At 36.4% G+C, this 21,834-nt stretch overlaps 1 protein-coding gene across 1 annotated transcript in view; it reads right to left on the reverse strand.

The window, feature by feature from the left end:
* Positions 1-21,834, reverse strand: part of LOC140142649 (unconventional myosin-Va-like) — a 281,256-nt gene that overhangs the window by 162,308 nt on the left and 97,114 nt on the right. The window contains exons 11-18 of the mRNA XM_072164650.1: positions 20,704-20,785; positions 19,626-19,766; positions 18,278-18,484; positions 17,493-17,627; positions 16,722-16,793; positions 7,904-8,001; positions 7,052-7,138; positions 4,397-4,508 (exon numbers count right to left, since the gene is read on the reverse strand). Coding sequence (XP_072020751.1) covers positions 4,397-4,508; positions 7,052-7,138; positions 7,904-8,001; positions 16,722-16,793; positions 17,493-17,627; positions 18,278-18,484; positions 19,626-19,766; positions 20,704-20,785 — 934 coding nt within the window. The remainder of the gene's footprint in view (positions 1-4,396; positions 4,509-7,051; positions 7,139-7,903; positions 8,002-16,721; positions 16,794-17,492; positions 17,628-18,277; positions 18,485-19,625; positions 19,767-20,703; positions 20,786-21,834) is intronic.

Genomic DNA, 21,834 nt, shown 5'->3' on the forward strand with positions numbered 1-21,834 from the left:
AGCCATAATTGGAATTCCTTGTTACTACTTTTGACAAATAAAGTATGATTGATGATGATTTCCCAAGTGAGGGGATTAATAGTTAAGCTAGTTGACCTAAATAGATTTTTCTTAAACCAACATATGATTGAAGTTATGGTAGTTGTATAAACTGGTGAACAGGAAACAGGCCGGCATATGGTAAAGATAAATGACTGTCTTGAAAAAATGTCATATCTGATGACAAAATATTAAACTCCCAAGTCGAGTTCACATTTTGAGTTACACCCAGCGTAAACGTACGCTAAATTCCACAAATATTTTCCCTACTCCTACTATATACATGTCCACACCTAGCCTACTCCTAGCAATACGCGACCAGTTCCATCAAGCATCCACTTTTGGTCGGTGTAAACATCGGCTACCACTTCTGGTGTTTCTGTGACCTTTTCCAACCATGCAAAATGTAATTTCTTAGTTCCGACCAAAAAAAGGTCAATCTGACACCGGGTGCCAGGCGTAGTAGCATTCACATTGCAATATACACATGGTGGAGATTACACCTAGCTCGGTACTCCTGACTTTTGTCAGGAGTAAATTGGTTACACTGCCACTACTCCTGGCTGCGTCTACCGCTACTCCTAGCAACTTGCCGACCAAGTTCCGTCAGGAAATACGTCCGACAATGTGAACACAGGTTTTGTCCAACTCATCAATGCAATGTAATACCATTGGATTATGTGACCTATAAAAGACAACTTTTAATCAAGTTTTTTTCAAGATCGGATGAACAAATTGGAATTCCTTCAAACACACGACAACCTGCCAGTCAATCTCAAACCATTTGGGATTTTTATTAATATTTTTCAACTAATTTGGTGCAAGATTTCAATTTGAGAAATAAAACTATCACCTACTTATCTATTTATAGATGTATTGAAAGTTGGACCGACAAAACATCCGCGAAAATTAAAACGGCTGCAATTTTGAAAATGTGTGGAAAACTGAAAACACACACAAAAAGTTTATAGACCAGTGTCCATCAAAGTCATCCCTTTTATACAGTTCTGTAAAAATCAAAGTCAAAACAAAATTCTACATTTACAGGTGGTCATTAATAATATCCTCAAAATCTTTGGGCTCAAGATCAAATTTGTAATATACACCTTGTACATTTGCCCATGTCATAAAAATGGGCGTTACGCAATGACTAACACGCTAAATGATCCACGGTGGGTTTGTACATGTTTTTCTTTTTATGTTCCACCTGTATTGGGCGTGACCAGTGTCAAGACAAGACTTTTAAGCTTAATTTGAAATATAAATATATGGATCTAAACCTCTATGGTTCATGTGGTGTTACTAATACTATATCCTGGATATGTGATGCGATCAAGCAAACTCAGTCGTAACTCGGAAATATTGATTTTGAGGTACAGCCAAACAAAGGAAATGTTTCTTTTTGTTTCCTATTGTTTTGGAATCTCTTTTAATTGCTCATATTTTGAAACTGGTTGGTCAATTTCAATGGAGTTTTCTGCAAAATCCAGCTTTGTAAATGCCATTTACTATACTACATGAAACTGAAAATTAAATATTTCTGAGTTCACATCACATATGGTGGTGGTCTAAAATGGTTACTTCAGGAATTTCACTATGCCTTTGAAAGAAGTTTTCAGAACTGGAATAAAAATGGCATTGTACAGAATACCATCAGCACAACTTCTTCTCAACATGTGTTGCCCAAAATAACCACATAAATACAGATATTATTCTACATCATAGTCCCTGCATGCCTTATTAACCTGACAGGAAATTAAGACAATGAGAGGATTTAAGGCCAGTCCACATTTAGTTTGAAACTAGACTACTGGGAAGAAAATTAATAGCATATTTTAAGATCATACTTTTGGGCTACTAATATGTTATTTGACTGCAATTTTCAATGCAAGGTTGTGGTTCAATCGGTATCCATGGTGACCCATAACATCAAACCAGGGCAGTTGTCTTTGAAAGTATAAATGAAGACTTCTTGACCAAGTTAAAGGTCTGCTTTTCTGTTGCTTATAAATGACATTTCACACGTTAATTGTTGGATGTAGAATACTGATTTAATGTGACAAATATAAAAGTACTAAGTCCTCACCATTTTCTTTAGATTTCAAATGGAGTAAAAAATTCAGGTATCCATTGAAATTGGAGCATGAGTGGATAAGGGGCTCGACTCATAATCCATAGGTTGCGAGTTTGTACCTCACTTGTGTCAACGTGTTGTGTCCTTGGGCAAGGCACTTATCCTCAATGCCTACGGTTGGTTGGGATGGGGTTGGATGTTTGTATAGTTGCTTGTTTTAATGTTCCAATATTATGCTGATTAAGCTGCAGCTTGAAAATTGCATTGTGTCTGTTTAGGTGTGTAAATTCTCGCAATTTGACCTGCGGGTCACCATTAGAGTTTGAAATAAACCTTACTTCTGTGTGGAAGATTGTCTTCCATACAGGGTGTATCAAAATGATTGGTACCCACCAATTTTGATGTTTATTGAAAAGCCTGTCATTTCAAAATGCAACTCTCTTGAAATGTCTAGAATGTATAGTTTATGACTTGTTATACAATTAATCTAAAAAGTATTTGCATCTTATGTTTAATGCTGATGTGTCAGACTCATCCATTAACAATGAAAAATGACAAGTACCAATCATTTTGATACAGCATGTATGGCGGTGTATGGATTTCAACTGTAATAGCGCCATTATTTCATTAAAATCACTGTATTCCTACTGAATAAATGACTTGTTACAAAATGTTTTTGACGGCTGAAATCAACAAACCCATTGTGCTTGTTGTCAGCTCAAATCAGCAGACCGATAACAAATTATGGGTCAAATCAAGACAAAAATAAAACTTGGTGACAAGATTTGCCTCTCAAAAGTGACCCAGCAGGATGGCTTAGGAATTCTACCTTGATCATTAGAACCCTAGGCTTCGACAAACACACACAACCTGCACTTGATTTTGTATTCACTTTATGCTGTAGGCTCAATCAGCAGACCCATGTCTAGCAAATTATGGTAAAATAGAAACTTAGTGACAAAATTTGCAATGTCTAACAAATTATGGTAAAATAGAAACTTAAAGACAAAATTTGACTTTCAAAGTGACCCAGGATGATGGCTTAGGAATTTAATCTTGCTCATTAGAACCTTAGGCCTGTACTTTATTTTATAATCATTTCATGTTGTAGGTTCAATCAGTAGACCCATGTCTAACAAATTATGGTAAAATAGAAAATTGCTGACAAAATTTTGACTTTCAAAAGCTGCATGGCTTCAATATGTTAACCTTGCTCTTCAGAACTTAAGTCCAAGACACCCACGCAACATTTGCCCTTTTTTATTTACCATATGAGTCCACCTTGCAACTCTGTTGATTACACCAGCTGTTTACGGAAGAAATTCAGCTGATCAATAAATAGGTGCAGCATATGTTCAACTATATTTGGTGTACAACTTCCTTTTCTTCTATACATATACTGACCTTCCATGTGAATCCCTGACGAGTTTCCAAAAAGTTCAACTATTGTGTCGCACCAGACATTTATACCTTTCTCAACCTAACAGATGCTGGGCAAGACTGAAATCTAAAATCATTGTGATTTCTGCATGGACACAAATATTGGATTGTCTCCAAGAGTAACCCATTGCTACATAACAATCCTTGTGAATCTGAGCACACGGATTTTGAAGCACCTTCAATTAATCAACAAATTGCTTACTTTGTGTTGGCTGAAAAGTATTCACTATTAACTATTGATAATATTACTTCACTTTTTGAATATTCCTTATTCACAAAGACAACCACCACTTTATATTTGTCTCTATGCAGATACCACCACAATATCTGTCAAAATCCATGATGAAGAGATGATCTACTGGGCTATTCCATTTAAAATCCACACTACCCCTGTGGAAGATTTTGGAAATATCTTCCACAGGGAGAGTATGATTTTCAAATGTAATTGGTCAGAGTTAATTATTTTGAAACCCGTACTCCCCCTATATTATGGGTATACCTATATCTTCCACAACTGTTGTGAGCATTTCAGATGGAAGTTACCCAATTGTCTCTTCTATTCGAAACTTATACTCCCTCTGTGGACGACTTTAGATAGCTCTTCCACAGGGGTAGTGTGGATTTTAAATGGAAGAGCACAATTTGAGCTATTCCAGTTGAAATCTATACACCCGTATGGAAGACACAAACTTAATTTCCCACAGACGGGGTGTAGATTTCAAATCGAGTCACCCATTCAGAACCCCACTTTCCTGTGTTGGGAGATTAAGGTCATGTCTTCCATAGGGGGTGTATGAATTTCAACTGGCATAACCCATGAGTTCTTTCATATACGATACTTACAGATATGAGCTTCTGTAGTGTTTTCTCACTGGTTCCTCTCACATCATTACGGTTGACATCTTTGGGCTTCATCAGCACACGATACCTGGTGAAGAATTCAGGGTACGTCCATCTACAAACAAAACACAATCATATAGACGTCAATTAAGTTTCACAGGACCCAATAGAACAATAACACTTCAAATCATCAGCAGAAGCGGTTTTAAGGAAGAGTTATCGCAGCACAACTATGGAGAGCAATTACAAATATTGCAGGCCACGTTATTGAGTTCCCAAATGCCACTACTCTTTGGCATTACTAGTATTTGCAGATGGGGGGGTCCTTAAAAACATGTATTTAGTCATGGCATCTCTGTCATGGTATGGTTCTTTTTAAGCTTTTGAAGTAAATACCAGGTCATCTTAGGTGGGGATTCATAATTACATATATTTTGAAAGTCAAACTGGACATTTTATACAAGACAAAGTTAAATTTTAAGAAAATAAAAATAATACCCATAGAACAAGTGTTACAGTTATGCAGTAATGATTTTACTGTAATTCACCTAGCATTTAAAGAAATCTTATTCCAGATTAAAAGTGCAACGAATGGATCACTTTTACAGATGCAAGTTACTGACAATCCTTGGGGAGCACTAATGACGGAAGGGGTGCTAATTAAGGCAAAAATGATAATTAAGGCATCCATGTTGGAACCTGTGAAAAATTTGTGACAGGGCATGGAAATTCAGTAGCTTACAGAGGAAAAGTAGTGCTCCAGTTCATTCCAAGCCTAACCAAATCAAGCTGATATATGAGGCTAAACTGTTGCATGCTAGCACAGGTGTGTAATTTACAATGTGATTGCACATCCGCCATCCATACAAAACATTTCTCAATGTTTCATCTACAAGCCAAGCCTACTATTGGCAACCTGAAATCTTCATGGTTTTCTATAGAGAAAATGTGATTAATTCTCTCTTGGAAACAATTTAAGTATCTTCTTGTCCAGTCAATAGGGGGCTCACTTTACCTTTTCCAACCAGAATTTGGAAGGCAGACTCAATCATTTTTTGCATGTCACTCATGACAAGGGGAAACAGTGTGTCTCAAGACTGTTTCGCCATGCATCCAGCAAACCTCAAATTTGTGTGCACACTTGTGATCTGCACATGATGGGCCTATGCTGACAACATACTAGTCTATCATGCATGAACATCTGTAGTGCTCATGTTTTGAAGAAAACAATAATTATCATTTAACCTTTTCTGTAAAATGCTGGAGTTACACTATTTTGGCATCCACAAGTGACAATTCAATATGGAGGAGGTGCAGCTATGTTTCAAAAATATGACCCCAAAAATGTACAAACTTTGATGAAAAATATACCCCAAATATATGTACTCTGGATTTTGGAATTACATCTGTCCAAATTGAGTTTAATTTTCGAAAAGTTTGCAAATTTTTGCCAAATTAGCTACAAAACAAAGAAATCTGTGCCCCTTGTTTGAAAAAATTTTAAGAAAAAAATCCGTACTCTAAACCATTTGTCTGAAATTTGTGACACACAAGTCTGAAAACCTTCTGAAGGACCTTTCACTAAGAACATGTTCCTTCCATCTGGCAGACTTCCCATAGGGTCATATATGGAGACTCTTGACTTCAGCAGTCTTATTCTGTTTCCAATGCCTCACATGGGCTCCCTGCTGCCCTAATTACAACTGATCAACAGTACATGAAATATTCCCTTCTATATTGCAGGGCTTTTAACTATACAAACAATGACTAACACAATGTTTTCAACTGATCAGTCCATGCAAATTGTATTTCTATATAGAGGTTCTCAACTATACATTATCCACATCGCCAATGTACACAACTGTTACCTACATACAACATACCTTTCTTCTATGTAGAGGGCTCTTAACTTACAATACATTGATGAGTGATGTTTTCAACAGATCAGTGCATGCAAATTGCCTATCTATATAGAGGGCTCTTAACTTACAATACATTGATGAGCTATGTTCAAAACTAGAGGGCTCTTAACTATGCCATACATATGTTTTTAACTGATCAGTGCATGCAAAATGTTTTTCTAGAGTGGGCTCCCAACTATACAATACATTGCCAGCTAATGTTCACAACTCTTCAATACATGCAAAATACCTTTCTACACAAAGGGCTCTTTAACTAGACAACACATTGATGACAGGCAGCGGCGGATATGGCCCGTACAACTTTTTTAATTCGCTGTTGGTTTTTACATGATTTTAAAATACGAAGCCAAAATAAGAATGTAGTATGTTGTGATCTTTCTTTTTTTTTCTCATTCTTAATCCATGTACTGGAGCTTGAAAACAAACTCCAGTACAAGAACTTTATTTTTCAATTTGTAATTAATAACTCACTTTATCAGACAAGTGAACTAAGATGCTTATGCACTCTGCTCTTGAAGAATGGTAAAGGATGATTGATGAATAATGTTCACAATTGTTATGATTGTGAACATTATCATTCATCCAGGTAGCAATAACAATGACATTTGAGATCACAATCTTATCTACTGGACTTACTTTGAGTATCATATTGTAATCTAAAATTTCAATATTCATAGATGATCAATACATGCAACATGTTCTTCATATGTATAGAGGGCTCTCAAATCTACATTACCTTGATGGATAACCAGCTGCACTGATTCTGATGGTTTCCAAAACACCGCAGGCTCTCAACTGTTCTACCGCCCTCTTGGGTTCATAACTGGTGATTGCAAAGGTTAATCAAAAGACAGGTATGTTATCAACAAGAAAATATGTCTTAGGAATAGACTGCTGTGTAAATGTTTGACTACAAACACTTTTCCTTAACTATAAGTTGCTGCAGTGACACAGCATTTATCAGGAGAACATGATTGAGGAATTTAAGTCAAATCAAGGAAATATCATGTTTTTGGGCAGTATGTACTTGTGGCCGATGAACATGTTTAAAACAAAACTGCCAAGAGGTTACATAGAAGGTTCTGCTTTGAACATGTCCAGGAGTCAATGACAAAAAGGAGGTTTTCCCTACCCAATGACGTTAACAACCGATAAGTTACAACCCCCAACCACCCCCCCCCAAAAAAAACACTACATAGAACATGTTTGCCAAAATTGTTCCAGAGCTGAAACTGACCATTTGTGAAATCTGTGGCATCGGGGGTCGATGCTTTGCGTCACACGCAAGCGCGACGCAACACGTAAAGAGCGTGGTGCACAAATCGCGCAACAGTTGGCGCGCCATAGAAGCATTGCACTGAAATAATTATTCTCATACCTCCAGTTTCCGAGGTCTATTTACTTTGTACTTCAATGTGGACAGACTATAGTAACGATGTTCGATGAACGATCGGCGTGACATCTCAGGTGTACTCGCAAAGGCTTATTGGATTTACCGAAAAGTCAATTTAGATCCATAATTATGTATGGCAATCATGTATACATGAAAATGTAATGAAATTCAAGCGGTAATAACCAATCCACTTACTCAAATGCCTTCTTGAAGTCGTTAGGCTTGATGCATCTGACATAATGAGGAGTCGTCATGTTCAGTTTGCTCATCAGGTATCTCAGTGAGTCACGGAACTAGATTGAGTCAAATAAAAAGGAGAAAATGAGTGAGTCACGGAACTAGATTGAGTCAAATAAAAAAAGAAAATTAAAATCTGGACATCTATCAAAGTTTACTGGTCCAAGCAGTTAGTAATGATGCAACCAGATGTAAACACTCATCAGTTAAGGGATCGGATAGCAACGTTTGCACAGTATTTTTTTGTGGGACCTAAGAGCACATCAGACACACCAAATTGCATTCTGAATCATCCTTCTGATATCAAATAATCTTTATTTTTTGAAATTCACAATAAAATACAAATTTTATGGCAAATTATTAAATATTGATATTTTTGACACTTTTAAATTAATCCTTGAATTAATCATTTCTAAAACAATCCTAAAAGTACACTTTATAAATCTAATGATATGTACTTTAAGTGATGAAGCTGGGAGGAAATGCCATCCATCATTTGAAAATTTTGACCTTTCATATTGAAGACATACATTTTTTACCCCAAAAGACCTTAAAATTTTAGGTATTTTTGGGAAAAAATGTTTTAATATTAATGATTTCCCATAAAATTTGTATTATAACACGAATTTCAAAAAATCAAAATTATTTGATATCATAAGGACATTCCTTGTATTCAGAATGCAATTTGATGTGCTCTCAGGTCCCATAAAAAATACTGTGCAAACATTGCTATCCGATACCTTAAGTTTGTAAAGCTTTGTTGCATGCGCATACATTGTACTCTCCCATGGTGCTCGTAGAAATGTCCTCATGATATATCGCCCTCTACTATAGAGTGTTTTGTCTCAAGTTGAGAGCAATGCCATGTTGGTTTTTGCTGAGGCGGATTTGAATTAGTGCGTTTATGCGGTTGCGTCGCCAGCGTATGGATAAATCACCCTTTTTCGCTTGTGTATACGCCCTGTGGAATTAGGTTAGCGCGTGTGATTCGAATCTGTCACTGTAAAATCCAACATGGCTTTACTCTTGAATTGAGACAGACTACAGGGATATCAAAATTTCCAAGTTATTTTTGCTTCCTCAAGGCAGTGACATTAGGCTATTGCATTTAAAATCCACATTCCCCCTGTGGAAGATTTTGGAAATATCTGCCACAGGGAGAGAATGAATTACAAATGGAATGAGCACATTAGGCAGCTCCATTTGAATTTCAATACACCTTCTGAGAAAAATTCAATCTGAATCTTCCACAAAGGGAGGATGAGTTTCAAATAGAGCTGCTAATTCCATTTGAAATTCATACTCCCCCTGTGGAAGATATTTCTAAAATCATACACAGGGGTAGCATGGAGTTCAATTGGAACAGCCCATTGATATCACTATGGTGAGTAAGCAAAGAACTAATCACAAAGCTCAGTTTATAATGAGAGAAATCTCAATGCAAAAAAAAATATTAGGACATTTTCAAAATTTTTGTCAATTACATAGTCTCACCATGCAAATAGGCCATTCCAGTTGAAATTCATTCATCACCTATGGAAGACATATCCTTAATCTCCCACACAGGGAGGGTGAATTTCAAATGGAGTCACCCATTCAGGTAAACCCATTTGAAATTCACACTCCTTGTGTGGGAGATTAAGATGTCTTCTATAGGGGGTGTATGGATCTCAATTGGAACAGGCCAATACCAATACCAACCTGAGGATGATCATAGCAACACATGACACAGTATTCAGAGTGTTTTCTCAAGTGCTTTCTTAAGGTGGTACTACACCCCTTGATAAATTTGTGACTATTTTTGCATTTTTCTAAGAAAATAATAACACACAGGCAAGGAATCCAGTTATTACACTGGAATTTCAGTGACTCAAGACAAGCGGTAAATTATTTATGATAAGAAAAGAGGTACCGCTAGAATGTACATCATTTCTTAACATATATAATGAACCACTTGTTTTGAATCATTGAAATTTCAGTGAAGTAATTGGATTCCTTGCCCTATTACTTTTGCAGGTTCATGCCATTATGCACTATATATGGGGAGAGCCTCGAACTGGCAGCATACATGAAAGGAAGAATTACGTAACCTTACACAGAATGTTATATGACTGGTTCAATTCCCATTCATGTATGCTGCCAGTTCGAGGCTCTCCCCGCACATAGTGCATAATGGCGAACTGCAAGTGGCTAATAATATACATAACTTTTGTTACCAGTGTGTAGTTATTTTTTGAGAAAATGCAAAATTAGTCACAAAATTTATCAGGGGTGTAAAACAAACAAATGTCCTTACATCTTAAACAATGAGATATCTTTGTGACAGGTTCTTGAAGATGATGCAACTTACTATACACATAGGTTAAAGAAGTGGACTGCTCCACTCTTTTGTTTTTAATATTATTGCTATTGTTGTTTATATTATTTTTATGTAAACAATTATGTTCCTGTAGTTAAGGGTTTTCCGTCGTCACCCGATTCGACTCGACTATTGCGCCTCTTTTCAACGCGTGCGTACTCCAGCGTCGCTGCTTTCGGCGTTATGTTGCAGACATCGCAGAGAACGATGCGTGTTGTGCGTGTCAATGCTATGTTTTGCACGGCGATAACCAGGGCCACAACATAAAAAAAACGATGTTTGCTGAGCGCAAGAAAAGTGGCAGCTTAAATATAACATGTAGGCCTACAAACCAAATTTTGCCAGCGTGCTTCCACTGATAACGGCTTACGACAGTAGGGTCCAATGGTATGAAGTTATAGGCCTACCCAACAAACACAGAATCAAGTTGTTGTTTTTAAACATTAGGCCTAAACGAGTGTTGGATAAATTGGTTAATTCGTTTTAATAATATTTTGGCCTAAATGTTGGGTAACCACTACCGGTATATTATAGGCCTATTATTAACGGCAAGTTTATAATCCAACATTTTTAAAAATCTTTAAAGCATTTTGTGTTATTGGGTAAAGACCTAGGCCTACTAAGTGCACTGAATTCATAATGCATGCGATATAGACAACACCATCAAAACTATTCAATTTCAAAAAAATGTGTCATACATTTACAAAAATAATATCATAGCCTAATAGGTCAAACGTTTTTTCTACAGCTATAGGTAACCCAGTGTTTAACTTTGCTGTAATTGAACTGCTTTGTGATATGAATCCACCTCGAGATAATTCCGTATTATATAGTTTTTGTGACCAAAAAAGTTTTCCTCTCGGTAAACGGCACTAAGCATGCTAAGTAGGCCTATGCCTATAATAATTGTAGGCCTGTTGTCAAACACTTCGCTTTAACATGTTTAGTAAATCCTCTTTTTTATTTGGTCGATCGAGTCAGGTGAACATGGTGAAAGCTGAAAATTCCTCACTTTGTGTAACTTACTAACTTGATAACTCTTTGGTCCAATATCTTTGCAGATTGCAGAATGGGAGTCTTTCTTACACCCGTTTATGACCAAAATACACCAAATTAGTAAGAATATTAAGGCATGAAATCTTAATAATCGACATCATTAGAATAATAGTTCCTAGTCAGTATTATGGTAACTTTTTTACAGTGAAAACTTTCCTGCGTAAACAGACAATTCCTTTTTTGTGGCCATATGCGTAAACGAATACTTATCCGGCATCAGATCGCGTGTGTATACCAGTGCGTTGGTACGCACCAAAATATCCATGTACGCAATTAACTACGCATGGTGTCGCAGAAAAATGCATTTTGACCTTGTTTGGTCAATTTACGCGAAAACAAGGTCCGGTACCCCCAATTTTTTTTTGCGCGATTTACAGAGCTTTTTATTTTTCATAACATATATAAAATTTAAAAAATTTGATCGATACAATTTTTTTCTACAACGCAAAAGGTTGTCTATTTTGAGAAAATTGCTGATTTTGCCATTGAAGTGTACAGAGAGTTTTGGAAATGTACACCTCTTTTAAAACGGCTGTAGCTCAAAAGTGAGGTCCGGCACCCCAGTTTTTTTACTGATTTATTATCTACACATATTAATGTACAAAATATGTCAATTTAAAAAAAATTGATCGAATGGTTTAGTTACGACGGTAAACCCTTAAACTGTGGTTCACCTTAAGTTCGGCATTGACATAGGTGCATATTTTGCTGGTCGCAGTATCGAATCACACATGTAGAATTAATCACGCAGAGCATACACACATGCAAAATAAGGCCGCTTGTCAGCACACTTAGCGGAGCAACCGCAAAAAAGCATTAACGTCACTACCGCACGTAAGGTAAATGATAGTATAGCCAGTGTGCACTACATTTATATTGAAGTTATTATACAAAGAGCCAATATATGAAGTTAGATTTAATATGAAGACTAATTTTTGTCTACTATAACATAAACAATTTGGCAATTTTAGTATATAGGTACACTTCAGAATTCTCATGCATATGTTAATTATATCTTTCAGCTTCATAGTAATTTAGATTTAAGTTTAATTTAGTTAATAATGAAAGCACTCAGTTTTCTGATAGTATTAGCAAAGGCAAATATGAGAATAAATAATTTTCATTTCATTCCAAAGGAAATCAAGCATTTTGTTTACTTAGTTATATATTTTTTGTAAACAAAATTATACACCTGAATTACTCAGTTCATATGGCTTAAACTACATATCTACACTACTCCGTACTCAATTCAACTAATAGCTTTTTGCTACATATCATTTAGTACTTAATTTGACAATATTTCAAGTGAAACAAAATGTTGATAGCTTCAGAACTATTAATCGCATTACCAATATTTTAAACTAAAAGGATGGTTTATTTACGCGTATCTTGATACCCCATTAGTCATATGTCGTTTAACATCAACAACACAAAATTTGAAGTTTTTCAGCATTCAATAATACGAAAGCATTGTGGCATGCAATAATCTTCGTGCTGAACTCAAATCAATCAGCAACTTTTTAAATTCAGGGTTTTTTTTAAAAACACTAATGTGCTGTTCATATTGAACAAAATTTGACCTATGGGCTATCAAAATATGCATAAATTAAAAGCCGTTCTTTCTATGTTAAAATATTGTGTATATAGGCATTTATATAACGTCTGTGCTACTTTTTGTGAAGTCTTTATTAAAAGCACACCAGTATCACAAGTCTTCATCTTAATTATAAGCCACAACAACATGTGAAAGCAGCAGTACAAAGCAAACTTCCCCAAGTACCATAGATCCCATAGGTGCACAATATGTCTGGGTAATATCCTTATCCTAAACCCCAATCCCAATAGTGGTATACACAAAACAGCTTTAGACCAGTAGCATAATAGACCCAGTCTTGTACATATGGCCATGCGTTTTAACCTCGCCGACTTTTCGTCACACACTGATTTTTGAAATTCGCAACATTCTTTCACCTTCAAATGACCATATTTTTCAAACCATACCCCCCAGCATGATAAAAGTATACATTTTCTGAAAGGAAATTGAACAAGGAATCCAACAAGAGACTCAGAAATGCTGTCAGATGTAAGGTTCTAATCCTACATTTATGTGAATGAAACAAAACATCAACTGACAGTGGTACAGGGGTATAATGTCACTAACATTTCTGTGTTACCCCTGCATCTTATTTTATGTCATTTTCTAATAGATCATAGCAAGGTCTTTCCTGCAATATATAAATGTATGGGGTTATCACTTTTGTAAAATTATACAACCCTTCAAAAAGTGACCAAAATAGAATTAATTTTTCTTATTGTCTTGGAGGACATTGGCCTATCATATACCCTAAAGCAGCTAACTATTTTAACTTGGTACAAAATACAAGTGTGGATAATAATGTCAGCTTTCTTTTGATACCAAATTTATTGATAAACCCTCATTTTTAAGGAAAACAGCAACATATTTGCACACCGACTACATACGAGGCTCCCAAAATGAAAACTTGGCTTACAGTTTTGTGCAGAGTGCCCCGCGACCTCCACCTCCCCTGCCTTGGCCAATTGGATTGAGTCCCATTCTATAGATGTTCAAGATATCTTACTGACACCTTTCCACAATTAATAATGGTGTTTTAGCTGTCATTTGATACCAAATTTACTATCAAATCTATTTTTATTCCAATGATACATTAAAAAAAACTAATGACCACAGTGAAAAATGTGATGCCACTCACCCATTTTAGATGTTGAGTTCAAAGCACTTGCCCCTATCATTAGCTCAAGGCAGTTTATTGTTTCAACTATTTTACAGAATAAAAGTTCAGATAACAATGTCAGCTTTCTTTTGATACCAAATTTATTGATATAAACTAGTTTTTAAAGAAAATTTCAACATTTTTGCACTCGCGGCACCAAAAATGAAATTTCCCATTGAGTTTGCACATAGTGAGCCGCTGCCTCCACCACCCCTAACTTGGGTCATTGGATTGAATGCCATTCTGCTTCTGTTCAAGATACCTTCATGTAACTTTCCATAGTTCATCATTAATATATTAGCTTTCATTTGCTACCAAATTTATTGCCATAGCTTCTTTACTTTCAAAGATATGCTCAAAAAACAAAACGATCATGGCGAAAAGTGTGACACCACCACCGTTTTTGGGTGTTCAGTTCAAAACGCATGGCCATATATAAGATCTAGCAGGGCTGCAAATTTGCAAATCAGAGAATCGATTCTCAACAACACTTCTTCTGAACTTAGACCCAGGTTTAGGACTTGGTCTGTAAAACTGTTAAGCCTGCTTCTTTCATTTATTCTATTCTTGCCATAATATTGGACTCATCAACACCTTTCACTTGCACAATTTATTTGTTAACAACATACTATAAATTCCTTCAGTCTGCAGGAACATTGCAGACCAGTTTTCTTCCTAGCCAACATGCAGTGAAAGTAACTTTTTCTCTCTCTCACATGCCAAGATAGCAGAAAATACCAATTGGAAAGGCATTTTTTTTAAATCTTTCCACTATGCAAAATTACCCTCTACATATGATATTGCAGCATTCCTTATATTACTTGAACATACATGTGTTATGTTAAAATGATAGCAGTAGTTATAATAGTCATACAGTCGTCTATTGATGCCATTCATATGCAACATGCATACATCACAGACAAACAGACAGACGGACGGACAGACCCAGACACAAACTACCTTAGTCGACGAGGAAATGGGCTTAATAGTTGCATGTTCATTTTGTTGACGATGGTTAGTATCTCCATTGGTAATGAGCTGATCAATCTGGGCATATCAAACATTTGATTAGAATATGAACACCATCCAGTGCAGATTATTGATGACAGCACACAGCATATCAAAAATTTACAAACCAATTCCTCTTTTCACAATTTTAAAAACTTATCCATGTTACACAAACCCTTGGTTTTTGAGAGTGACAAAACCTTGGGTTGAGAGTGACAAATAATACCTCACTTAACAGAGCTCATCCAGATCTTGCAACTGAGTTATTTCTTGCTACTATCGACCCATGTTGCACTGAATATCAAATCAGTACAGGGAAGAAATGAATTGTGGTAAGTGTATAATATCTGCTCTGATCTCAAACATAGCGCAGAAACATGCCTAATTTGTTTAATCCTTGCATAATTCCAAATACCGGGTGAGAGCATTCAATACAAGTGGATACAGGGGTGGCACTTCGTCACGGATAATCAGAAATAATAACTTTCTTCAATATGTTCTACAGCAATAGAGTTCATTAATAAACAAATCTTTTGGCCAGAAAAACATTCCCATGTCATTTTCTGCATTTTAGGTCTGTTCCTTATGTCCACAATCTTAATGGTCGCGAAATCATGCAGACTTCACCAAGGAGCCCCATATTCGATCTTTGCACAGATTCCCCATCTTGCTACCAAAACGAGGTTCTCAATGCAAATGCATGCGCAAAATGTGCATTTTTGTTTCTCGCGCTTTTCTAGCAAGGCGCCAGAAGGCTTTTGCAAAGCGTTTGCGGTAATTAAAGCATGTTTTTGACAGGCCTACGCATACACAGCATGCATTTTGGGGGTAGAACCTCATTTTGAAATGACCGTGCGATCAGCGAATAGTGGGGCCAAGTTGCCCTCAAGAACCATATCTTGAGACATTCATTCACACATTGGTTTTTACCCATAATTTTATCATGCCACCACCCCTGAATGGATAGAAATATGCGAACAACCCTGGTGATAAGCAAACCCGTTCATATAGAACTATTTTGCTATTCCAACATCTCGAGTGCATTGATAACCATGGCAACCTGAAGAAAATTGGCTATTCCAGTTGAAATCCATACACCCCCTATGGAAGACATGACGTTAATCTTCCAAACAGGGAGTGTGAATTTCAAATGGGGTTACTAAAATGGGTGACTCCATTTGTAATTCACACTCCCTGCATGGGAGATTAAGGTAATGTCTTTCACAGTGGGTGTATGGATTTCAACAGGAACAGCCCGATGCATGCAAAGTGTGTAATACATGCCTTTTCAACCGTGTGTGACACACTACTGTGTGTTGAAACATTTCGGATCAACATGTTTACGCAAGAAATATTTACAGTCCTAACAACTTTCTTTACACCATTTTCTTTTTCTTTAAATCCTGTTCATTATGATGACAGTGATCTATGACATTATAAATATCGAGAGTTTTGAAAAGCCAGCACATTGGCACTGGACACTGAAGACACCATGTCGCCACCAGTATGTTAGAGGAGTGCATCATGATCAATGCAAAATTCAAAACCCAACTCTTCCACAACACATCAATCCATGCTGATGAAATGGGTAACAATATACCTTAGTGGTTGATGAAACCTGTACAAGAGTCGTTGGCTCGAGTGATTCGTCTGGATAGAGCTTTTTCTTCCTCTGAGAAAGCCAGTAATGTTGTTATGTGATTATAATGACAGTTTTGTTAATTTCTTTTGTTTTTGAGTTTCACATTTCAACTGTTCAATAATCTAAGAAACTCAAAATTTACAGTGGGTACGTCATGGATGGACACATCATATGTTGGTACATGAATAGAATTTGAAAGAATTTTTTGACACATTTATCTTTGATATTAATGTCCAAGAGGAAATATAATGGTTTACTCACATATTTTGCTTTTTAAGTTCAAGTTGCTTAATTCTCACTAGTTCTATCATCTTTATCACTAATTTTTCAGAGTAAAAGGTTCTACAAACTAACTGAAACTGAAACTAAAACTAAAACATTCCTCAAAAAATTTCACCTTTTCCCAAGTAAAATGTACTTCGTAATACCGTAAAAACTCGATAGATAGCATAATGTGCTTACTATCAAGCGCTTTTAAAACATAACATGAAGAACCCCATCCACAAAAGTGTAAAGGGTTTTGAGCAAATTATTGATACACATAGTTATATACGAACAACTAAACCTGTAAATGTGTGTCTCAACCCCATTAGCTCAGTTAGAAAAGCGCCAGACTTTGGTACAATTTCATATGTTTTCAAAAGCACTTGATAGTAAGCACATATGCTAACCATCGAGTTTTTACGGTATGCCAAAAAAATTTCTGATTAACCTCCCTATCTTCCTTACCTGACTTCCAACAGATTTCTTGAACGTTTTATGTCCCTTGCTAACGCCCCTTAATGGCTTTACTTGGGCTGACTTGCCCTTGTTCAAATCAACAGGTTCTGCTGGTTGTTTGAAGAGGTTTGCTATAAATTCATACTAGTAAAAGAAAAGGCAAGAAAGAAAAGTAAGTGTTGGTCATGTTGGTGACATAACGGATTTGATGTAATGCAGTTTTTTGAGCAGAATTTTTTTACTACAACACTACTTAAGTAGTGTTGAAGTCAAAAAATTCTTCTAAATTAATTTATACCACTATCTATAAATTTGTCCGAAAGTCCATGCCAAATATGGCGCACCACTGAGTAAAAATTCTCACATGGCGGAGATAATCTGCACAGCAGATTGATTTTCCAGTCTGGAACCGGAAGTAAACATAGCAAAGATCGCAAATTCACAATAAAAATACATTGTCACGCTCTTTCGTTCGCCGAGCCTATCCTAACAGTTTCATAAAAAATCGGGATTTAGAATGCTCTCTGTGCTATGGTTTTTAGAGTGCCTACTTGTGACATATTATCTGAAGTGATGGTAAAAGACTTATAAAATTTATTTTCTCAGGCTTGAAAAATATGCATGTTTCCATTTTTTGGATCAAAAACTACTGCATCCAGGTGGACCCAATAATGTTACATGTTGTAAATTTAATGCGTTCCGCCTATCAAATTTGTGTCTGAACAAAGACGCACTTTTAAGTGCGTCTTTGTTAGCGCAAAGCGCTGACACCGTGTGCATGTCTGTGGCCTTACCTGACTGGCTCGGAGTATATTGAGATGTTCATCATTGACCTGATCCCTGTTCTTCTCTACGAATCCTTCACTCTGATACTCTACTTTATCTGCAAAGTGGTGCACTACGAATGACGTCCTTGACGTACGCGGTTTGCTGAAGTGCTTCTTCCCTGTGTGTTTATCGTACAGTTTCTGGCACCAGTTATCATCCGATCCTTTTGGTAACTGCAGGAGTAGGATGGAAAATAATTATCGTAGTAAAAATATACTATTTATTTAACATCATAATCATTCAAATTCATTTTATATGGTTTCAGACCTCTCACCAATTAACCATAGTAACTAGGTCCTGGTTCAAAACCGCACCAAAGAAAAAAGTTTTCTCTTCTTCTTCTTTCTTTCTTCCTTCCATCTTTCCTTCCTCCTAGCCAAAATATGTCTGGGGTGTGACCGTGTTGAGGTTCAGACACAGTTCTGTCCAAGCTGAGATCTTGAGTTCCATTCCTGTTGAGTTTGATGACAGTAAGACTAGGCTCCTGTGACCAGTTATTGTCCTTAATGACATTGCACATCCCAGTTCCAGTAGTGCAAGCGCTGCTCAGCTGACTCTAGCTCAAGGGTCTGCTGGGTAATATAGGGGCAGTGACTATACCAGCTGTTCCTAGCCTGAGAGTAGGATATGGATTTCCCAATCTGTGATGATGGTTTAATTAAATCTATCTCTGAGAAAAGCAAGACGGTTGGGATTCCTTAAAAACAGAGTCTGGTCCTAAGACCTCAGAGAATTGTTTGATGCCTACGCAGCTCAAGAAACACCTCCTGAGACACCTTCAAAGAGGCATTATAATGGAGTGCTCATCTGTATAAGGGTGAAATAAGGCTCTGAAGGTGACTGCGCTGGTGCTCTACATTGAATTACTTCTCACGGGGGATTATCATAGAATCGATGAATGACCACTCTATCTACTCTACTAAGACAGACAGACAGAAAGACAAACACACAGCCATTCAAATCCCACTCATATACTTACCATACACTCTTCATCTAGCAAGTCTAGGATACCCAGTTTATTCTCAATCATATCTATACATGGCTGATTATCATAGAAATCGATGAATGACCACTCTATCTGCTCTACTAAGACAGACAGACAGACAGAAAGACAAACACACAGCCATTCAAATCCCACTCATATACTTACCATACACTCTTCATCTAGCAAGTCTAGGATACCCAGTTTATTCTCTATCATAACTATACATGGCTGATTATCATAGAATCGATGAATGACCACTCTATCTGCTCTACTGAGACAGACAGACAGGAAGACAAACACAGTTATTCAAATCCCACTCATATACTTACCATACACTCTTCATCTAGCAAGTCTAGGATACCCAGTTTATTCTCAATCATATCTATACATGGCTGATTATCATAGAAATCAATGAATGACCATTCGATCTGCTCTCGTACATATTCTTCTTGCTCAAGCTTGAATACATGCTGTGGACGGAAGCAAAAATGTCGCGTGTGAAATCTGGGTCAGCGGATTTTCCAATTATGAAAAATCATTTCTGTAAGTTAAATTTTTCTTAAGTCTCTTGGAAACAAACAATCAAGCATTTCCAGTGTGCAATAAATCGTAAAAGTTTCTTATGATCTTTGAAATTGTGAATTATTTTCACTAATATACTCCACCGTGGGCAAATCATCATAATTGAGTTTTTTTGGTTATTAGTAGAAGAGTAGTCATCAGATCCAATATTGACACAACATGAAAAATTGCTGACAAAATTGTGTGGTATTTTAATACATCCAGTCTTTGCAAACTTCTACCTTAATTGGTCAATTAGTGTCAATGTTAAAAAAAATAACTACTTCAGAAAGCTACAAAAAACCTTCAAAAAATGTATATATCATCCAGGCCTTTTGTGAAGTTTTTCTTCAAAACAGAGATAATTTCATTCTTTTTTATTTTCTGGAAAAAAGCAGACCTTTTCACAAAACACACAGATTTTCAATGTATTTTACAGGAGAAATTTGACTTTTTTGGGGCTGGCATTTGGGGGTGGGTGTGTCGCACTTCCTGCACCCCCTGGCTGCAGCTGTGGTATCATCTTGTTAGATTCTTATGAATCTTCACTTATGTATTGGGCTGCTCCATTTAAAATCCACACTACCCCTGTGGAAGATTAAGCTGAAGTCTGTCACAGAGGGAGTATCAATTTTGAATAGAATAGACAATTGGGTAACTTCCATTTGTAATACTCACTCCAGTTGTGGAAAATATAGGTAAAGTCATAATACAGGGGTAGCATGGGTTTTAAAATGATTACCTCTGACCAATTACATTTAAAAACCATATTCCCCCTGTGGAAGATATTTTCAAGATCTTCCACAGGGGTAGTGTGGATTTCAACTGGAATAGCCCATTACGTACCTGCGTGAATTGCTGCTGTAATTTCTCATTGGCATAGTTGATACAAAACTGTTCAAAGCTGTTCACTTCAAACATTTCAAACCTGAAAAAGAAACACAGAATATGTAAACAGTATCAACAGATGTAATACAACTTTCTTTATAATTATGTGACACAATCTGCTCCATGGGGGATAAAGGAGGCAATTTTTGAAAATTGAGTTGAAAATAACATGAAATGTGTCACCATATGTTAGTAAATATCAAACTTAAAACTGTAAGTTAAAATATCAATATTAAAGTTATAATTTAAAAATATTTGTCATAACTTTTTACCACCATCTGTCTCATTATTTTTAAGGTGAAATCATCTGTTATTCATCACATTATGAATTAACAAAGGATATAAAATTGAAATCAAAATTAATTATCAAAATCCACTAAGAATAAGACACTGTGATCAATGACAGTGAGCTGAGACTTGTATAAGCTTATGGTTGTACACTATAAATTATCAATATTTATATAAAGGCAAGAACACCATACTCTAACATACATCAAACTGATAAAGTAACCTGGTTGCTCAAGTAAATCTTATCAAGGATATGCTATTTATAACTGCTCTATGAAACTAAAACTAAACATTTTCCATGCAAAAATAATTATGCACTTCTGCACAGTAACAAAATAGTGTGACAAAAGTCACATTCACTGCAGTTCAAACCCAATGCGGGTGATATAACAGTTTTCCAGTAAAACAGTTTACCAGGTGGTGCTAAACTTTGGTTTACCTCAAGTTCGGTGGCGACGTAGGTGCGTATTTCGCTGTTTGCAGTATCAAATTGCATGTGCTAAGTTAATTGCACGCTTACAAAGGTGGTTTGTCAACACGATTGGGACGCTACCGTAAAAAAGAATCAACATTACTACCGAACTTGAGGTGACCCAAGGTATAATCAAGAAAAGGCTGGTAACTATGTTACAGTGGTAAAGTTTTCTATATGTGCATTTTGTAGGTAATGCAAATAAGGCATCACGTTAGGAATGGCTTTAAAACCACCTGCATCCCGGCAGAAGCAATGATCGAGCCCGATTTCTATCGTATGGAATAATATACCCCCCCCCCCCACTGTATCAAATCTGATCACCAGAA

The sequence above is a fragment of the Amphiura filiformis genome, chromosome 20 (genome assembly GCF_039555335.1).
Source record: "Amphiura filiformis chromosome 20, Afil_fr2py, whole genome shotgun sequence".
NCBI lineage: Eukaryota > Metazoa > Echinodermata > Ophiuroidea > Amphilepidida > Amphiuridae > Amphiura > Amphiura filiformis.